The sequence below is a fragment of the Typopeltis vanoorti genome, chromosome 12 (assembly GCF_054136105.1).
Source record: "Typopeltis vanoorti isolate ZY-2024b chromosome 12, IOZ_Tvanoo_1.0, whole genome shotgun sequence".
Lineage (NCBI taxonomy): Eukaryota > Metazoa > Arthropoda > Arachnida > Uropygi > Thelyphonidae > Typopeltis > Typopeltis vanoorti.
In genome coordinates this window covers 82,446,750-82,465,026 of record NC_143560.1, presented here as the reverse complement: position 1 = coordinate 82,465,026, position 18,277 = coordinate 82,446,750, and the positions used below count along the sequence as shown (strand labels likewise).

General features: G+C 34.8%; 1 protein-coding gene across 3 annotated transcripts in view; it reads right to left on the bottom strand.

Moving 5' to 3' along the window:
- PolE2 (DNA polymerase epsilon subunit 2) overlaps positions 1-18,277 on the bottom strand; it is a 119,898-nt gene that overhangs the window by 12,565 nt on the left and 89,056 nt on the right. For all 3 annotated transcript variants that reach the window (XM_090401580.1, XM_090401581.1, XM_090401582.1), the window contains one exon: positions 16,350-16,545. In XM_090401580.1, the coding sequence (XP_090257706.1) occupies positions 16,350-16,545 (196 nt within the window). The remainder of the gene's footprint in view (positions 1-16,349; positions 16,546-18,277) is intronic.

The window sequence follows — 18,277 nt, the reverse complement described above, 5'->3', positions numbered from 1 at the left end:
GTGGGGCATTATATCAAGCAATACTTAGTCTTTATTTGAGTTGTAAGTCAGCAGTTAGAATTGAAGGAAGTACAGGAAGATGGTTTAATGTTAAATTTGGTGTGAGACAAGAATATACATTATCCCCTCTGTTATTCATTATCTATATGGATCACATTATGAAGGATTTAGATCTTGTTGGGTGTATATCGCTGTTTCTCTGCATTATTTTTGTTAAATACATATTTTTGTTGATTTAATAATTCATGTGATTCTTTAGTTAGGCATATTAATAACAGCACCAAATAAAATTGATACATTTTTAGGCCATATTATAAAATGTGTAAAAAGTTATCAAGTAGCTTTATTAAATTTTTTAAATGTGAAGAATCCAAGCTATTCGGAGTCAGGAAGAAGCAAGCATTGACCACAAAAGCAAAATTATTCCTGAATCACCACCAGCAAAAAAGAAAAACTCTAGTTTTATAAGCCATTATAATGATGATTATCTTAAATATGGTTTTATTCTTTTGCCTGAATCTACCAAAAAAAATCTGCATCCAATGTGTGTAATTTGTCGTGAAGTTAAACCTAATCATGCTATGAAACCTCCCAAACTTTTGCAGCATTTTCAGATAAAACACCCTGAGTTAGAAGAAAAACCTCTGGAATATTTTGAATGTAAGAAACAAGAGCTTCAATTACAGAAGAAATCATTTAAACAAAATTTTATACAAAATAAATCCTTCTTAAAATCTTCATATCTAGTAGCACTCCAGATCACTCTTTTACTGCCAGAGAAGATTTGATAAAACCTCTTTTAATAGATGTGTGTATTTTGAAATGTTTGGATCAACAGCTGGTGACAAGCTCAAATCAATTCCCCTTTCCAACGATGCGATAGGACACTGAATTGTAACATTATCTGAGAATGTTGCACATCAATTAATTGAAAAAATAAAAAAAGCATCAAATTGTTTGCAATATAAATTGATGAATCAGGAAACGTTTCAAGAAAAAAAAAAGACATTTTGCTTTGTTACACTTGGTACATAGATTATATTGCTGAGGACATAAAAGGAGAGTTTTTATGTTGTTTAGAATTAGCTTCACATGCAACAAGTTCAGAAATTTTTATGTGTTGAATGCATAATTTTGTAACCATAATTTGGATTGGAAAAACTGACTTGGTATATGTACTAATGGAGCAGCCAATATGATGGGAAAACATTCAGGACTTACTAAACAAATTCAAGAAATAGCTTCATCAGATATTTTAGTTACGCACTGCATTATACATCATAAGCATTTAGCAGCCAAAAAATTGTCACCTGATTTAAATAACATTCCTTTGCAATCTACAAAAATTGTTAATTTCATTGAGAACAGTGATCTTAATTCACAACCGTTCATAACACTTTGCCAAGAAGCAGGTGCAGAACATGAGCACCTATTACTTCATGCTGAAGTAAGATGGCTATTCCATAGTAGAGTACTAACCAGATTGTTTGAATTAAGGATAGAAGTAGAAATATTCTTGATTGAAAGAAAGTCTCCATTCTCAGCATATTTTTCAGACAGCGAAATTAGCTTATTTAAGTGATATATTTTCATATGTCAATGACTTAAATTTAAGTTTGCAAGGAAGTATGACAAATATATTCCATTCATATAACAAAATTGATAGATTTAGAAAGAAACTGAGATTTTGGCAAACAAAAGTCGAAGAAAAAAAAATTATGATACTTTTGTCTCTTATTTTGATTCTACAAACACACAAGATTTAGATATGAATAAGCTGGATACGATTATCTGCCATCACTTAAAATCATTATATGATACATTCCAGAAATATTTCCCAAAAGAACGCAGATATTCGAGAAATGAATTTGTGGATTATCAATCCTTTCAATAGAGCATAATAAAAATATTTTAACTAATAAAGAACAAGAATGTCTGAAAATCTGAACTTAATGTCTTTTGGAATTAAGTTCAGATTCATCGTTAAGAGCAAATTTTGGAACCATGAATTTAAATCACTTTTGGACCAAAATTAGGAAAGAATATCCAAGTCTTCATAAGGAAGCAACGAAGATGTACTACCATTTGCAACAACTTTATCTGTGCAAATCACGATTCTCGGCAATGTCAACTATAAAACTGAAGTTAAGAAATCATTTAACCATAGGTCCACCTCTTTGCCTAACTTTAACAAATTTGCAACCAAATATTGATGTAATTGTTAAAAGGGAGCAAGAACAAAGAAGCCATTAAATTTAGTATATTTATTCCCTCATTATCATATACCTACTTTATAACTGGTGATTAGTTTATGGAATTAACAACGCATATAAAGTATATTAATTAAAGGTAACTTTAATGAATAACTTCTATATTTCGGCAACGTCACATTGCCATCTTCAGGAACATAAAGATATGGTATGTGCATGCAGGCACTAACACAAAGCAAATGAGGAAGAAAGCAAGAAACTAATATTGTTCCTAAAGTCCTAATGGTGCCCTCTGGTGGGCTAATTTGGTAGTCTTGGCAGTAGGGCTGAAGTTCTCATAATGTAAGTCTCCCAAATTTGGGGTAGTTTCATGCACCGAAATTTGTTGAGGTTAGGAACGTTTTTTAGAGCTGCTGAAGATTCTTTGAATAATCTTTCCTAGACACTTTAATCACCCGCCAGCTTGATGGATCTTTGGTTTTCTCTGTTCACAGAAAACCCACCCATACTTGCAGATACATTCACCAACAGTCCCCCCCCCCCCTCACAACAATATGGGGTTATAAAAACACTATATAACAGGGCAAAATTAATCTGCTCAGATGACAAGGCCCTAACTACTGAACTAAACCACATCCTCAACACTTTCTTAGCCAATGGCTATAACCCCCAAAAAATACTAAAACCAGTTAACCACAACCCCCTCCCCCCTCCACAATAAAGATTACACCAAGTCTATCACCATCCCCTACATCCAGGGCACCTCTGAGAAAATAACCAATATCCTCAAAAAATATGACCTTACTTCCTGTTACAGACCATATAAAAAGTTGGCATCCTTATCTGCTCTACCAAAGACCAACCACTTCCCCTAGACCTACCTGGTGTATACCAGGTCCCTTGCAGCTGCAAATTGTCCTACTTTGGCCAAACAGGCAGAACAACAAATATCAGGATTTCAGAACACCAAGACTACATCCGGTTCCACCAGTAAAGCCGCTCTGGGCTGGCAGACCATGCCTTAGATACCCACCATAAAATTCGTTGGAAGAAAACAAAAATAATTCATCGCAGCAAGTTTAAATACGAAAGATTATTCAAAGAATCATCAGCAGCTCTAAAAAACGTTCCTAACCTCAACAAATTTGGGTGCATGAAACTACCCCAAATTTGGGAGACTTGCATTATGAGAACTTCAGCCCTACTGCCAAGACTACCAAATTAGCCCACCAGAGGGCACCATTAGGACTTTAGGAACAATATTAGTTTCTTGCTTTCTTCCTCATTTGCTTTGTGTTAGTGCCTGCGTGCACATAACATATCTTTATGTTCCTGAAGATGGCAATGTGACGTTGCTGAAATATAGAAGTTATTCATTAAAGTTACCTTTAATTAATATACTTTATATGCGTTGTTAATTCCGTAAACTAATCACCAGTTATGTCTGACCAATGTATAAGCCTTGCTACTAGAACCTACTTTATAAGTTACAATGCATGACATGATGAATGTATTATACTCAAATAAAGTGATTATATTCTTACAATGTTTTTTTGTACTTTTTATATTGCCAGTCCAGAAAAAATTATCTGTGATTAAACTGGTCAGTGATAGACAAAAGGTTGAGAAACGTTGATCTAGAGACAGTACATGAAAGGTTTTGATTTTCTTTCTTAAAATCATTATCCACACTACAAACATCATCAATGAGATTGTTTAGTTTGTTGATCTAATAGCTGGATTGGATGAGAGAGAACAATAATTAAAGCGGCCCCCAGAGCATTAATAATGTAATCTTCCTGTAACATGCTTTTCTATCTTATACAACTATAGCTTTGCCTTTTTCAGCTTGGCAATGATAAGATTGTTGTGATCTTTTAAGGAGTTGAGTGCTTTTAATTCAGAAAACATTAAGTTAGCAGATGAAGCTTTTGCTTTGAAATAAACTTTGGCGGCTTTAAAATGAATTTGGTTATATGTAACATAAGGAATGGTATCTAAACCTATGTCTGTAGAATGAAACAAGTCTGCCAGTAGTATTTTTTATTTATTTTTTTGAGAAACAGCATAGTCATGACCTTTAGATAATATTAAAATTTCTTCTTAAGTGGTCAGTCAAAAATATTCATTACCAATTCAGCTAAGTTAATGACAACAAAAGGAGAAGTCTGAAAACAGTTAATGAGTAATTCACATTTCTGTTTATTTTTAACATTATCACAGACAATATTAAAAATCCTTTTGGACGATTAAGGAAATTTGATGAATAATGTTGAAAGACTCTGAAGTCAAAACCACATAACATATATACACATATCATACAACGATCAACTGTCAATTTCAAGGGAAGTGCTGAATTGCAGAATGATTGTAGTACAAATTTTAAAATCCTTTAGTGACATTATCCAAAATACGTATATATGTACAGTGGAACCTCAGTTGTCGAACAAAATTCATTCCTAAAGGCTGTTCGAAAACCGATTTGTTTGAAAACTGAAACCGTTTTCCCATAAGAATTAATGTAAAATGGAATAATCCCCTTCCGAACCGCAGATGATTGCTTATTTATACCTTTAGAACAGTACTTCATGCATAAAATTGTATACGAAAACAATGAAAATGCATAAAATCTTACATAATAAATATATAAAATATAGATGATCTCTTTCCACATAACTTTGCACCTCACCCCCATTTTACACATATTTCTTTGATCAAAGAACTAGGAATCCTCCCTTCCTTCCTCTGTCTCTGAAAACATTTCTTCACCCACGTCTTTTGCTGCTCCTTCTGAAGATGTTCCAGTTCTTCTATGGTGAGCTCATCATTCCTGTGATCCTCCACATCAGCATTGCCAACTTCCAAGCCCATGCTTTTGCCCAGAGACACACCATTGACAATAGCAACATACTCAGCCCCAAAGCTCTCAATGTCTCTGTGTGCGCTACACAGTCTGGCCACAATTTCCTCCAGGCCGAGTTTATGGTCCTGTAAGTCACTTTCACCCAGGCTTTGTCAAAAACATTAAGCAATAAAGGATATTGAAGTGATTTTTCCAGAATTCTCTGAGTGTTAATTCTGTGTCAGAGGTCACTTCAAAATATCTTTGAAACAGTGCTTTGGTGTAGCGTTTCTTAAAGTTCGAAATGACCTGCTGGTCTATGGGCTGGATTAGAGGAGTTGTGATGGGGGACAGGAACTTCACTGTGATAAAAATCAAACTCCTCCATCAACTGGTCCTCTAAGCCTGGAGGGTGAGCAGGAGCATTGTCCATCACAAGATGGCATTTTAATCAATTTTTTTTTTTCTTGAAGGTATTTTCTCACATTTGGGGCAAAGATTTCATGGATCCACTGAATAAAAAATTGCCTGGTTACCCAAGCCTTACTATTAGCACCACTCACACCAGGGTTTATTAAACAGGTCATCATGTAATCGCCTCGCTTTTTCACAAATTACAGCCTAAGAAACACTATCATTACTGCTGTTTCTTGTTTATCCAAATCAGCAACAATTTTTCCAATTCTTCAATCATCTGAGATCTTCGTTTAGTAAGAACTTTCACTCCATTTGCAACATCAGCTCCCTCGATTGCCTCTTTATTTTTGATTATTGTACAGATCATTGATATCACCATACCGAACTGCACAGCAAGATCCAAGACATGAATGTCAGTTTCATGTTTGGATGAGATTTCTTTTTTTCAACCCTATCGTGGTTTTAACAACTTTTCTTTTCCTTTTGCTGCTATCACTATCCTTCTTCAGTCCCATGGTGGGTTATTTAATAATAATTTATTAAAAAAAAAACAGCAAAACACAAAGAAAATCAGGAAAAGGCACTGCAAATTCGAGCAGGTGTCTGGATTGAGAGGAGGTTGCGGTGTAAGTGACGCTCTCCCACCATGCATCTCAGCCTGGGGATCACGTGGTTGCCGGTTTGCCTGTTTGGAAACCGGTGCGTTTTTGGTTCGGGAACGATTTGTTCGAGATGAGAGACGTTTGACAACGGAGGTTCCACTGTGTGTGTGTATAAACATAACACAAGATTAATTTCTGACTGGAACTGAATTCTATCATTGCAGGATTATATAGGAATTTCACTTGCCACCTGTCAACAAGTGGCAAGTGAAAAGATTCAGTTTTCTCGAAGAAAGAGGTGTTTTTACTATCTTTATTTTTAATGCGCTTCACCTTTTGACATATAAATTATTTTTAAATTCTAAATTCATTTGAAATTGACGCGAACTTCGTAACATCTGCGATACGTCAAAATCAATTTTGGTGCAATAAACAAAAGACGTGTCACAGACGTCTTTGTATGCTAATGTGCTTAAGCTTTCTTGCCTTATATCTTGTTTTCATTCCTGTGGATAGTTATTCAGGTTAAGTGCCTTTATAGCTTAATAACTCATTAATTACAGATAAGTGAGATTTCACAATATATATTGTATCATATCCTCACTATAACTAGGGTGGGGGAAAAAGTTTAAAACAGAACGTATGCACATATAACAATCAGCCGTGGTTTAAAGACAAATATGCCAAATGGTAGAATGATGCCATAGAGACATTAGTTCAAAAATAAATATGCGTGTATGTGTGTGTGTGTGTGCATATATAATACTTTGAATTATTTTACAGTTATCTGTAATTAGTTATCTGTCATGTTGTACCATCATTTTGCATTGTTATACATGTAATATCAAAATTATCCTGTACACCTCTGAGGGTACATATCAGGAATTTGATGATTATGGTGAATAATTAGTTATTTACTTACATTTGATGTAAGTAAATAACTAATTATTCCAGATGTCTAATAAATAACTAATAACTGAATTCCATATAGTTATTCCTACAGGATTTTGGGAATAAAGTTTTCTGCTAGAAGGAGCAATGAGATAGTAGGTGCCCTTTCACACAAAATTAGTAAGACAATCACAAACGTCCATGCCCGTGGCAGGATTCACACTCGCAGCCTCTTGGTTGGAGAGTGGATATACTAACTACTCAGGCCAATACACAATAATTAAGAGTAATCATTTCTAACTTTATAACTGAAGATTAATGATCTTCCACTTCTGATATTTGATTAAGTGTGACGATTATAACAACTTAGTGGTTATTGGAAGTTCTTCCATTTGGTTATATTATAAAATAAAGATACCAAGAAATTATATAGTTGGTTTAATCCTTTATCCAAGTGTTGGCAAACAAAGTTTGAGACCTCAATAAAGATCAAAACTGGTCTGGGTAGTGACTCTTCCCATAATGCATAGCATTATACATGTCTGCAAGGATATGTGCTTTGCATTATGGGATACTAAGGCAAGTGATGTGAAGTAATTAGCTTCTATATACAAGTTGTCCCAGTCCTGAAAATACTTCCGGTGCAAACTTTGTTTACTAACACTTGGATAAAGGATTATACCAAGTATATAATTTCTTGGTATCTTTATTTTATAACCTAGTGTTTAGTTTCAAAAAACAAACATAATTGTTTATGCATATTGATTTTTATAATTATGGTTTTCATTCATTCATTTATTAAGATATTAATCACCTCTGTAGTGCAACTGGAAGAACAACAGGACATTGTACCCTTTGTATGGAAAAGACCTGATGAGTTTGTTTCTCATCATGAACGCGAGTTGACCGATCTCATGTGGAGGAAGCAGGGTTCCCCCCTCGTGGAAACTCAGATTTTTCATCCTGTATACAGGGAAACAGGCCATGAGAACACATACAATTTACAGACAAAAAAAAATAAAAGTACTACTGGTGGTAGTGGGCAGTAGATGGCATTGCATGTTAATTGTAGTAGTGTTGTTGAATAGAGCTAAGTATTAAATAGAGGAGATGGTGAATTGTGTGTAGCAGAGTAGTGTGTCCTTCCATGATGAGGTCTTGGACTCCCTGGAGGTGCCACATAATACGTTTTTTGGTTTGCAAAAGACCATGCTTACAATGGAAGTTAAAGAAAAAAACATTAAGTAAATAAAAACAAGATGCTGCAATAGTTTTTATGGTGATCCCATACATTTTTTGAAATATATGTAACCAATACTTTCATGTATCGGTTATATGATTTGCTATGGATCACAATATCCATAGCAAATCAATGTCACATATAAGCAAGAGGGTAAGAAAAAAGAAGAAATCTGTTCACATTTTTTTGAACAGCTGAAGGTTGTACTCTTTGGTGAAGGCAGAGTGGGGGAGGCTGTTCCAAAGAACAGAAGTTGATAGAATGAAAGAGGAGGTAGAGAAGTGGGTTTGGAAAGTTTCAAGTTGGACTATAAATGGGTGTTGGTCAGCAACTCTTGTTCTTATGGATTTTGTAGGAAAGTGGATAAATGATAGTAGCCAATTCAGCAGAGCACTGTCCATGAAAGTATCTGTAGAAAAGGCATAAGACAGAAATTGAATATCTATGGGAGAAGGAATGAAGTGGTCTATGAGAGAGGGAGGAATGACTAATTAACAGGTCTACCCTCTTCTGAATAGCATCAAGCATCTGAGAGAGAATTTTAGTGAACTTTCCCAAATATGTGAGCAATATTCCTTGGTTTGGTGGGATTTGTATAGTTAGCAACTATATGTCTTGAGTGAAAAAATGCACCAAGTTTTTTGGCAGCTGCAGAACTTATGGTTAAGATCTGATCACATTTGGATATTAGGGAATTGCTGAAAGTTAGGGGAAGGAATATGAGCTCTTTCTTTCAACAGGAATAAGAACTGCTTTGCTTTCATCCAAATAGATCATTTAGATGACCTCTGAAAATAGGTCATTATTTTAACTGATTTCTATGAGGTATTTAAGCTTTTGTCCTTAGAAAGAATAGAAATATGATATTTAGAAAGAAGCATCCTATGACTGATTTCTGCAGGCACTGTTTGCTATAAACAGTTTGTCACTCCTTTAAAAAAAAAAAAAAAAAAAGCGGACTGAAATTACCAGTTTTTTGAGAGAAAGAATCTCTCTCTCTTTCTCTCTAATGTCATTTAATTGCCAAAAGGAGTACCTTTTCATTTCTAAACTGGCAGACAGCAGATCTTAACCTCATATCATCAATGTAAGTCCATTCCCCCTGAGTGTTAGTTAAGAGGTGATGTTAATAAACCTGACCAGTATTTATTTTGATATACTTGTTTGTGCATATGGTCAATTTTGCTGAGTTACAGGATTAAGGGTCTCTTCTAGAAGAGAAACCCTACTTTACCATACCAAAGATTGGCTAACTCTAAAATGAGAAAAAAAGTTCCTCTAATTCATGACTGAAATTGAATCTATAATGCTGTCTCTGCAATCTTAATATTATGAAAGTTCCATTTTTATAATTGGAATTCTGAGGCCTGTTACACAGGCCTCAGAATTCCAATTATAAAAATTCATGTTATATGCACATTATATTCAGCAATGAAAATTTAATAAAAGAAAGGATAATGAATTTTAGAAGCAAGCAAGCAAGAAATGATTACATTTGAAAAATTTTAAGTTTCCAAGACAAAGGCATTTTTTTTTTTTTTATTATTATTATTATTCTTTTATTTAATAAAAACAGATTTGTATTCTTTCTTTCAGACGAAAATTTTCGCAAATGTTTACATATAACATTTTTTGAATGATATTTATGATGCAAGTCTTCATAGCTCAGTTGGTTTCGATGGATCTCTTTTGTTGGAAAGACCTAGGTTCGAATCCTGTCTATAATGCCAGTCTCACATGAAAGTAGAGGGGTTTTCTCTGGGAAACTTGGGTTTTTCGTTCCTAAAAACAGGCAAACCAGCCTCATGAACACATATCTACAGTTGTAGGATACTACTGCACCAGGAAACCACCTAGTTCTATAATTATTTCCTAATAGCACTGCTACACCACCAACCATTGGGTTGAGAGAAAACAAAGAGATTTCTGATGCATTTTTTAATCCTGAAATGTAATATAGCTATGCTTTATTCCTCAGAAGGAAATCCCTATAGCCTTTTTTTGGTTTCATTTGTATATCATCCACTTAAAATAAAAATAACAAAAAGAAATTATACCAATACCAATATTTTATTATATTAATAAAATATTGATTATAATAATAAATGAATATAATATGAATAACATGCGATACATTTTTTGACTAATTAAGGAAATACAGAAAGAGAGTCAACTATTCTGTTTATTATTAAAAAGCACACGTTTTGTCCTGCTCACAAGGATTTCATCTCATGCACAAATAAAAAAAAAATAATAAATAAAATAAAAGATTCAGACACAAAATAAACATTAAAATGCAGTAATTGTTGTTGTCGCATGGCAATACCCTCAATTTTCCTCATCTGTCCCTTGGGACCAGTTGAGGTTGTGACTTCTAATGAGGGACTTCTATGTATTTTTTTTTTTTTTTTTACTGTAGATCAGTATGTGTGTGTTCACAGGCTGGTTTGCCTTTCTGAGGGACGAAAAACCTGAGTTTCTGGTAGAAAAAACCCTCAAAAAAAAGCATCATCACTACAAAAATACAACGGCAGGTAAACATTAACAGCCAATTCTAAAAAGCACCACCTAAATAGATAATGTAAGATAACTATAAAAGGTCAGTAATTTCCTAACTTATTAAAATTATATATATTTAGACCAAATAAACTTAGGAAACATTAGCTGATTTAAAAAGTACTATCTTCCACAAAGGGGACAGATGTAGTTAGTTTCACACATTTCTTTATAAAGCCATTCTATGAGGAAACAATTTTTTTTAAAATATAAGACCTGCATTCTTCTAGCCAAATTAAAGCAGATCTTCCTGTTTGTCAAAATAAGATAACCCACAATAGCAAAGAACCTGGTAAACACCTGGATAATTGAGAGGTGAATGAGAAGTGAGAAAGGTGGAGATTATTATGATGGGAGGGTAAGATAACAAAAATATTCAGGTTTTAAAACTTTCGCTATGTGATTAGTAATGCCATGCACATAAAGGAGAGGAATATGTTATTTCTTCTGTATTTGAAGAGGTAAAGATATAACTGTTAAAAGCTCTTAAAAGAAAGAATTCTTAAAGCCATTAGATAAAAGGTGGAATTAATATGTCATAATTTTTTCTGCAACAGTTCGTCAGAAGAACATAAAGAATGGGCATGATGTACTAATGTTTTAATAGTTCCAGCCTTTTGAATAGGATGGTGATGAGATTCAGCAGCATATAACGGTTGTATGAATCTTCTTCCAAAATATTGAAAAATGTATGCTACCATCTGGTTGACAAACAATTAAAAGATCTAAAAAGGTTAACTGCTTATTTACTTTTTCTTTTAAGGTGAATTGGATTCTGGAATGAAGTGCATTTAATTTAGATAGAAACTGCTGTAACTCAGAGGAAGATCATTCGAAATTGCAAAAATAACATCCACATATCTGAACCAGTGAGCAGGTCTAGGTGGAATGTTATCAAAAATATGTTGTTATAAGTGTTCCATGAAGAAGTTGGTGACAGCAGGAGATATAGGATTGCCCATGGCTGTTAACATAATGGCCAAATAAATATCTGCAATAAGAGCTTAAATGACATAAATTATTGCCACCTGTATTTTTGAAATTTTTAGGTCATCATTATTGTTGATATTAGGGTGTTTGATTAGAATTTTACAGGCTTCTTTAAATTTGATATCAAATTTTGGTACAATATAAAAAACAGGTGTCTTTCCAATCAATTTGGTGCAGAGTGTCTAAAGGCACAATGAGAAAGGCACACATTTTCCATAATTATTACATCAGATATGTTCCTTTTCTAGAATTGGAATATCATGCATCTTGTTTCACCTATATATATATATATATATATGGCAAGTTACAGTTGAACTGAATTTGGTACATCCAGGGTGGCTGGTGGGAATCCTTAGAGGAATTCTCTGATATTCTAATTTGACGTATGGAATGGCTATGGTTGCAATGTAATTTATATTATTTGTTCATAAAAGTATTATAATAAATTATAAAATTATGAAAATTATAAAAAGGATGATAATTTGTAATTCATGTTTTAGAGCTTGCTCGTTGGAACAAACTGTTATCACTCTGTTTTTGTGCTGAGTGGTGGTAAGAGATTACACGTATGTTCGTGGTGGAGTGGGTCCTCCAGTGATGGTACTGGCCCTTTTCATTCCTTTTTTTTCTTTGCTTTTCTTCCCATATTCTTTACTCTACTTCTCCTGAGTCTTTTTTTACTATCCTTTCTTCCAGACCACTATCACTGGGATCCAACACGCTGCCGCAATATTCGTGACCCGTGATCTGGAAAGGGGGAATCCTGGTAGTCTTGCACTACTTTGGCCTCTGCTTCAGCAAGAGGAGTGGTTCTGGATGGCCCTGGCCTGATCAGGATCAACTGGCTAGTAGGCTTGCCTGCAAAGGTCAATGGTGCTGCAGTAAGTCTCTCCATGAATGGAACTTAAGAAGGAACTAAAAAGAGCTCTTTTACTGTCTCACCCTAGTGCAGTAGGGCCTGATGACATCTATTATGAAATGATAAAACACCTACTATCTATCTCCTTCTCTTAATATACATAGAATACTTGCAGAGAAAGTGGTTCGGATTCTTGGTATAAGTCAGTTGTCACTGCTATCCCAAAACTGGAAAAGAATCCAACACAAGCAAATAATTATCGACCTATTGCTCTGATCAGCTATCTCTGTAAGATATTAGAGAAATTGTTAATGCCAGACTTCTCTAGTATTTGAAAAGCAATAATGTACTCTCTAATATACAATGTAGTTTTCATAGACATCAACTTTAGACCATTTGGTCAATTTAGAAACTTGTATAAGAGATGCATTCCTGAAGAAAGAACATCTGACATGGAAAAAGCTTATGACAAAGCCTGAAGATATGGTATATTAAAAGACCTCTATAACCTAGGTCTCAGAGGATGCCTTCCTTTATTTATTAAAACTTTCTAAGTCAGAGTGGGAAGTACGCTACCTCAGCCATATCATCAAGAACAGGATGTTCCCCAAGGCTCTATCTTAATTGTTACATTTTTTTGTTGTCAAGGTTAACTGAATCACTGAACAGCTTGCTCCCACTGTAGACAATGCTCTGTAAGTTGATGACTTCACAATTTACTGTCACTTTCATAAATGAGGATAATTGAAAGACAACTTCAACAAGCAATTGATCATGTTTCTCTATGGGTTCGAGTAATGGGTTCAGGTTTTTAGCAGAAAAAACCGTTTGTGTACTTTTCTGTTGAAAACACACTATTCACCCAGATTGTGAATTAAGAATAAGATGAACTGTTAATCCAGTAGCAACAGAAGCCAAGTTCTTGGACTCATCTTTGACAGAAAACTTGCATTCCTTACATATTCGTCAATTAAGAGAAAAGTGCAAGAGAACACTGAATCTCCTTTGCACTCTCTCCTCTAATGAATAGGGTGCAGATCGATCTTCATTGCTTCAACTTTATCGTGTGCTTATACTTTCAAAGCTGGATTATGGATCTCAAGTCTATGAACCATAGATTGGCATTGCAAGGTTTTCTGCCTTGGATTCCATTTATTATCAAGGAATATGGATAGCTACTGGTGCCTAAAATGTACCGAAGATACCTGTGACACGCATGCGAAAATGATACTATTAAATAATCTTTTTACGTGAGTTTTTCCGTTATTAATTTTGTATTCCTGTACATTTGTGTTGATTTCCCACCTGTCCTTAGTGCCAAATTGTTATCCAGGTTATGCAACAACTCTAGAACCTCCTTCTCATGCACCTCTATCTGTTCATCCAGTGTTTGCATTCACTATTCTTCTAGATTTTCCTTTTATTTGCAACATAACAATAAAATTCTTTTAGGTTGCTTTCAGCCTTCATTCAACTTAATCTTCGGTCCAACTGTGCTACTAGGTTTCCATCCTTTCTTGGACAGCTATATCATAAAAATAAAGTGAAAAAGAATTTTTTTGAAAGTGTGAATGCCAATTTTTTTTTTTTATTAATGGAACAAATTAATTAAATTACAACATATTAGTACATGACATACATTCCACATATTTCACAATATACCCCCCCCCCACACACACACACCAAAAATTACAGAATTTATAGTGCATCAGTGTTCAATACGTATGGGCAAAAGATTATTGGAAATGTAGGAACCTGGTATATTCTAAGAAAGATGCCAAGTGCAAAATGCTATACGTATGAAAATAATAATTAACAAAATTATGAAGAGAAGTCAACTTTGATTCTAAGAAGCGCATTTGAACCTGAGCATGATAAGAAAATAGCAGTAGTCATCATCCAGAAAATAGCAGTAGTTATGTCATCATTCTAAAATCCTGAAATAACAATTTGTGATCTCAATGCAATGGTTTAAAAAATTAGTAAAGCTTTTTTCTAATTTTTTTTTTTCCAACCAGTTCCTCAGTAAATCAATCTCTGGCAAAAACAAATAATTTTTTTCTTCCCACAACCCAAGAAAATCAACTATAGAACCTACACCATTTCAGACAACATATTGCATTAGGGACCACAAGGTGGTGGCAGTTGTCTGCATACTCTCTTCACTGCATGCCATTTAAAATTACTGATAGCCTTAGGCCAGCTATCTCTGATTGTCTAAGGAAGGAGAGTAACTGTTCCTCAGTCTATCAAAAGTCAGATCACTAGCATAGGTATTACTGACATCCTTGGCAACTTCATAGCTTGTATTTGTTTCAGTGTGACAATTTTAATAACAGTTAAAATATCTGGTCACTGGCACCCTTGGCAACTGCCCCAGTGCCATAGCATTACTATGCCTCCAAGTTAGATAGAGCTAAAATCCTTGCGTACTCCATTTGGAGAATAAAATGGCATTAGCAATTTATTTTTATTTTAAAATTTGTTGCAGGCTTTTAACATTAAAAATACATGTTGTACATTGACTAGAAAGGCAGTATATTTTATTAGTTTGAAATGCAATTAAATCCCATTCTCATTTCCATTTTTCCCTTACATGTTTAGATTCAACTGTCTGCAATGGCCAAGTTGACTTCTTTGACACCTAATTAATGCTCTGATAGGACAGTTAATCCTATCAGCATGGTGTATTATTGTGGCCAATTGCATGTGGTCTCCTGGCTGGTTTGGTTGTGTTGGGGAATGGAAAAACCCATGTTTCCAGAAGAAAAAATCCTACCCCTCCATGTGAGACTGGCTAACTCACCTTCAACTAAAAAGTTCTAATAAAGGTTTTTTACATCTTAGATGGGATTTGAACTCATAACTTTCCAATCAGTTAATTTCTTAGGGCTTAAAATAAGTCTGCACAGTTAGCCTAGTGGCTGTGCGCTTCGCAACCATATGCTTGGGGAAGGAGTGTCCTAGGTTCGATTCCTGTCGGTGACGTGAGGAGCTGAAGGATCTTCAGTCATAGCCAAGTTAGTCGGTCTTAGGCATGGACAGTAGGTTTTTCCCCCCAGTTTATCCTGGGGTTTTTCATCCTGCAAAGCAGGCAAACCGGCCTTGAGAATGCAACACTACAGACATAGGATACACCGGGGCATAGGGCTGACCACCTTATCCTGTGAGCGGTTTGAGGTCCGATGATTAATAAACCCTGGACCCTGCAAGGTAAAAGGAAAATGAGAACTTTCCAATCAAAGAAACCAACCAACTGAGCTACAGAGGCTCCTAAATAAAATTTAAATTTAATTTTGTAAAATCTCATCTTCCTTTTTTTCTTTTTACCTTCTTTTACCTTGCAGTGTTGAGGGTTTATTAATCATCAGATCTCAAACCGTTCACAGGATAAGGTGGTCAGCCCTATGCCCTGGTGTGTCCTGCAGTGTTGAGTTCTCAAGGGCTGGTTTGCCTGCTTTGTGGGATGAAAAACCCCAGGATAAAGTTGGAAAACCCTACTGTCCACGCCCAAGACCGGCTAACTTGGCTATGGCTGAGGAAGATCCTTCAGCTCCTCACGTCACCAACAGGAATCGAACCTAGGACACTCCTTCTCCAGGCATATGGTTGCGAAGCGCAAAGCGTTAAGGTTAACCGCACAGACAATTTGTAAAATGCGAAATGTTACATTTTAGCAAGTTTGGGTAAATGGAAGGCAGAGATCTGAAATGGAAAGGCAAGTCTTGCCCGACTTACTCACCAAAGTAGGAATATCAACTCTATCCTCATGTTCCCAAGGCATGTACACACAGTTGCGACACATCTTAGATATTAGATCTTCCCTGAATACCACTATCTCTTGTGTACAGTATTGTATATGACAAGGGTTGGTTGTAAACATAGCTCCTGGAACCTTCTGAAGGAATTCATGTACAAGGCTTTCTGGAATTGAGGGTCTTAAAATATTAAAGAAAATGGTATTAGTTATATTCATAAACAGATAAAAATAATTTACAAGCAAAATCAATTTTTCCTAAATCCTTTCTTTCTCTCTCTCTCTCTCTTTAAAATACTGCAAAGAGATCAGCAGCTCTTCTTACTGACTCTTCACAATTCCTAGTTATCATTTATGGCTTAAAATCTTTTCAATTAGACATTCATTAATTACTTACCTTTGCTTACCCAAGCAAGAAAATATACGAGAGTTCACAGCTGACTCAGAAATAACAATTTACATTCTTATATTTATATATTAATAGAAGCGGATTTAATTAAACGAGATTTACCACTAGGTCAACAGAGAGTTCCATGTACATTACTGTACATTTTCATCAAGTCCTAATACGTATCAAGAGAAAACCATCACATACTGCACAGTTTTGATTATGAGTAGTTTTCAATCCAAATTAATTTGTTAGGGCTTCAAATACTGTCAGATTTTATATTTTGGCTAACACAAGAGGATAAAGATCAAACACCTTCTTTTGGCTAATTTTTTTCTTATCCATTCTGTTTAAGTGTCCATTATTTATTATTATCAGAGCCCTCCAGAGAGTCAAGGACCCATCAAGTTTGGACATACATCACCTACAGCAGATGTTATCTTGTCTCTTAAATTCATTCACACTAGATGCCCTCACTATTTCAACAGGCATACTGTTTCCACCCACTCACTGCTCTAAGAAAAAAATTTCTCTTAAGGATGTCCCTCCCCCCTTCTCCTCTTCCCAGCTTCCATATAAAGTAAAATTTCATCAATCAATATCCTATAACAATACCCTTTCAGAAGTTTATATATCTCTATCATATTATCCCCCCCCCCCATTTCTTTCTACTGTTTACTGGTGTCTGCAGTTCATATATATGTCATAATCTAATTCCATAATCCTAATGTCATCTTTGTAACTCTTCTTTCCACAGCTTCTTTATCCCCTTGGAAACCAGTAAACCAAATCTGTGAACAGTAGTTCAAGTGCAGTTACATCCAAGCTTTATAAAGAAACAAAATGACCGACTTAACCTTACATACTAGGCTGAGACTCACTTTATTTAACTCAGCTGTAACATTATTATAAAATATGAACAAATTACCCAATCATGACCTTCCTTTGGTAAATCTTCCTGTTCTTGACAAAGTGTAGATTGTCCATCCACTTATTTCTGTATGCAAGTTCTTACCAACCTCTAAATACTGCACCTGTCAATATTTGTTTCAGCATCGCAAAATCCTCGGAGTTGTATTTTCAACTTTCTGTAAGTGCCCTGTATCAGTAACATTCCTGATTGTCCTGCCTATCTTTGCATCATAAGCAAAGATAGGCAGATTTTCTGTTAAGTTCTTCCCAATATCATTCGTGTATAGATTTGAACAGTCATCCAAGGACTGCTTTTGGATATATGCCACTGGTCACCTTATAACTGGTAGATTCATATTCACCATATATATATATATATATATATGGTGAATATGAATATATATATATATATATATATACACCACTTTCTGATACCTATCTGCCAGTCATCCACTTATTCAAGTCAACAGTTTATATTCCAATCCCATATTCTCCAGTTTATTCCACAGCCTTTATCCTATCAGAGTGTATCCATCATTCACTTTATTCAACTCAGCTGAAACATTATTATAAAATATGAAGAAATTACTCAATCATGACGTTCCTTTAGTAA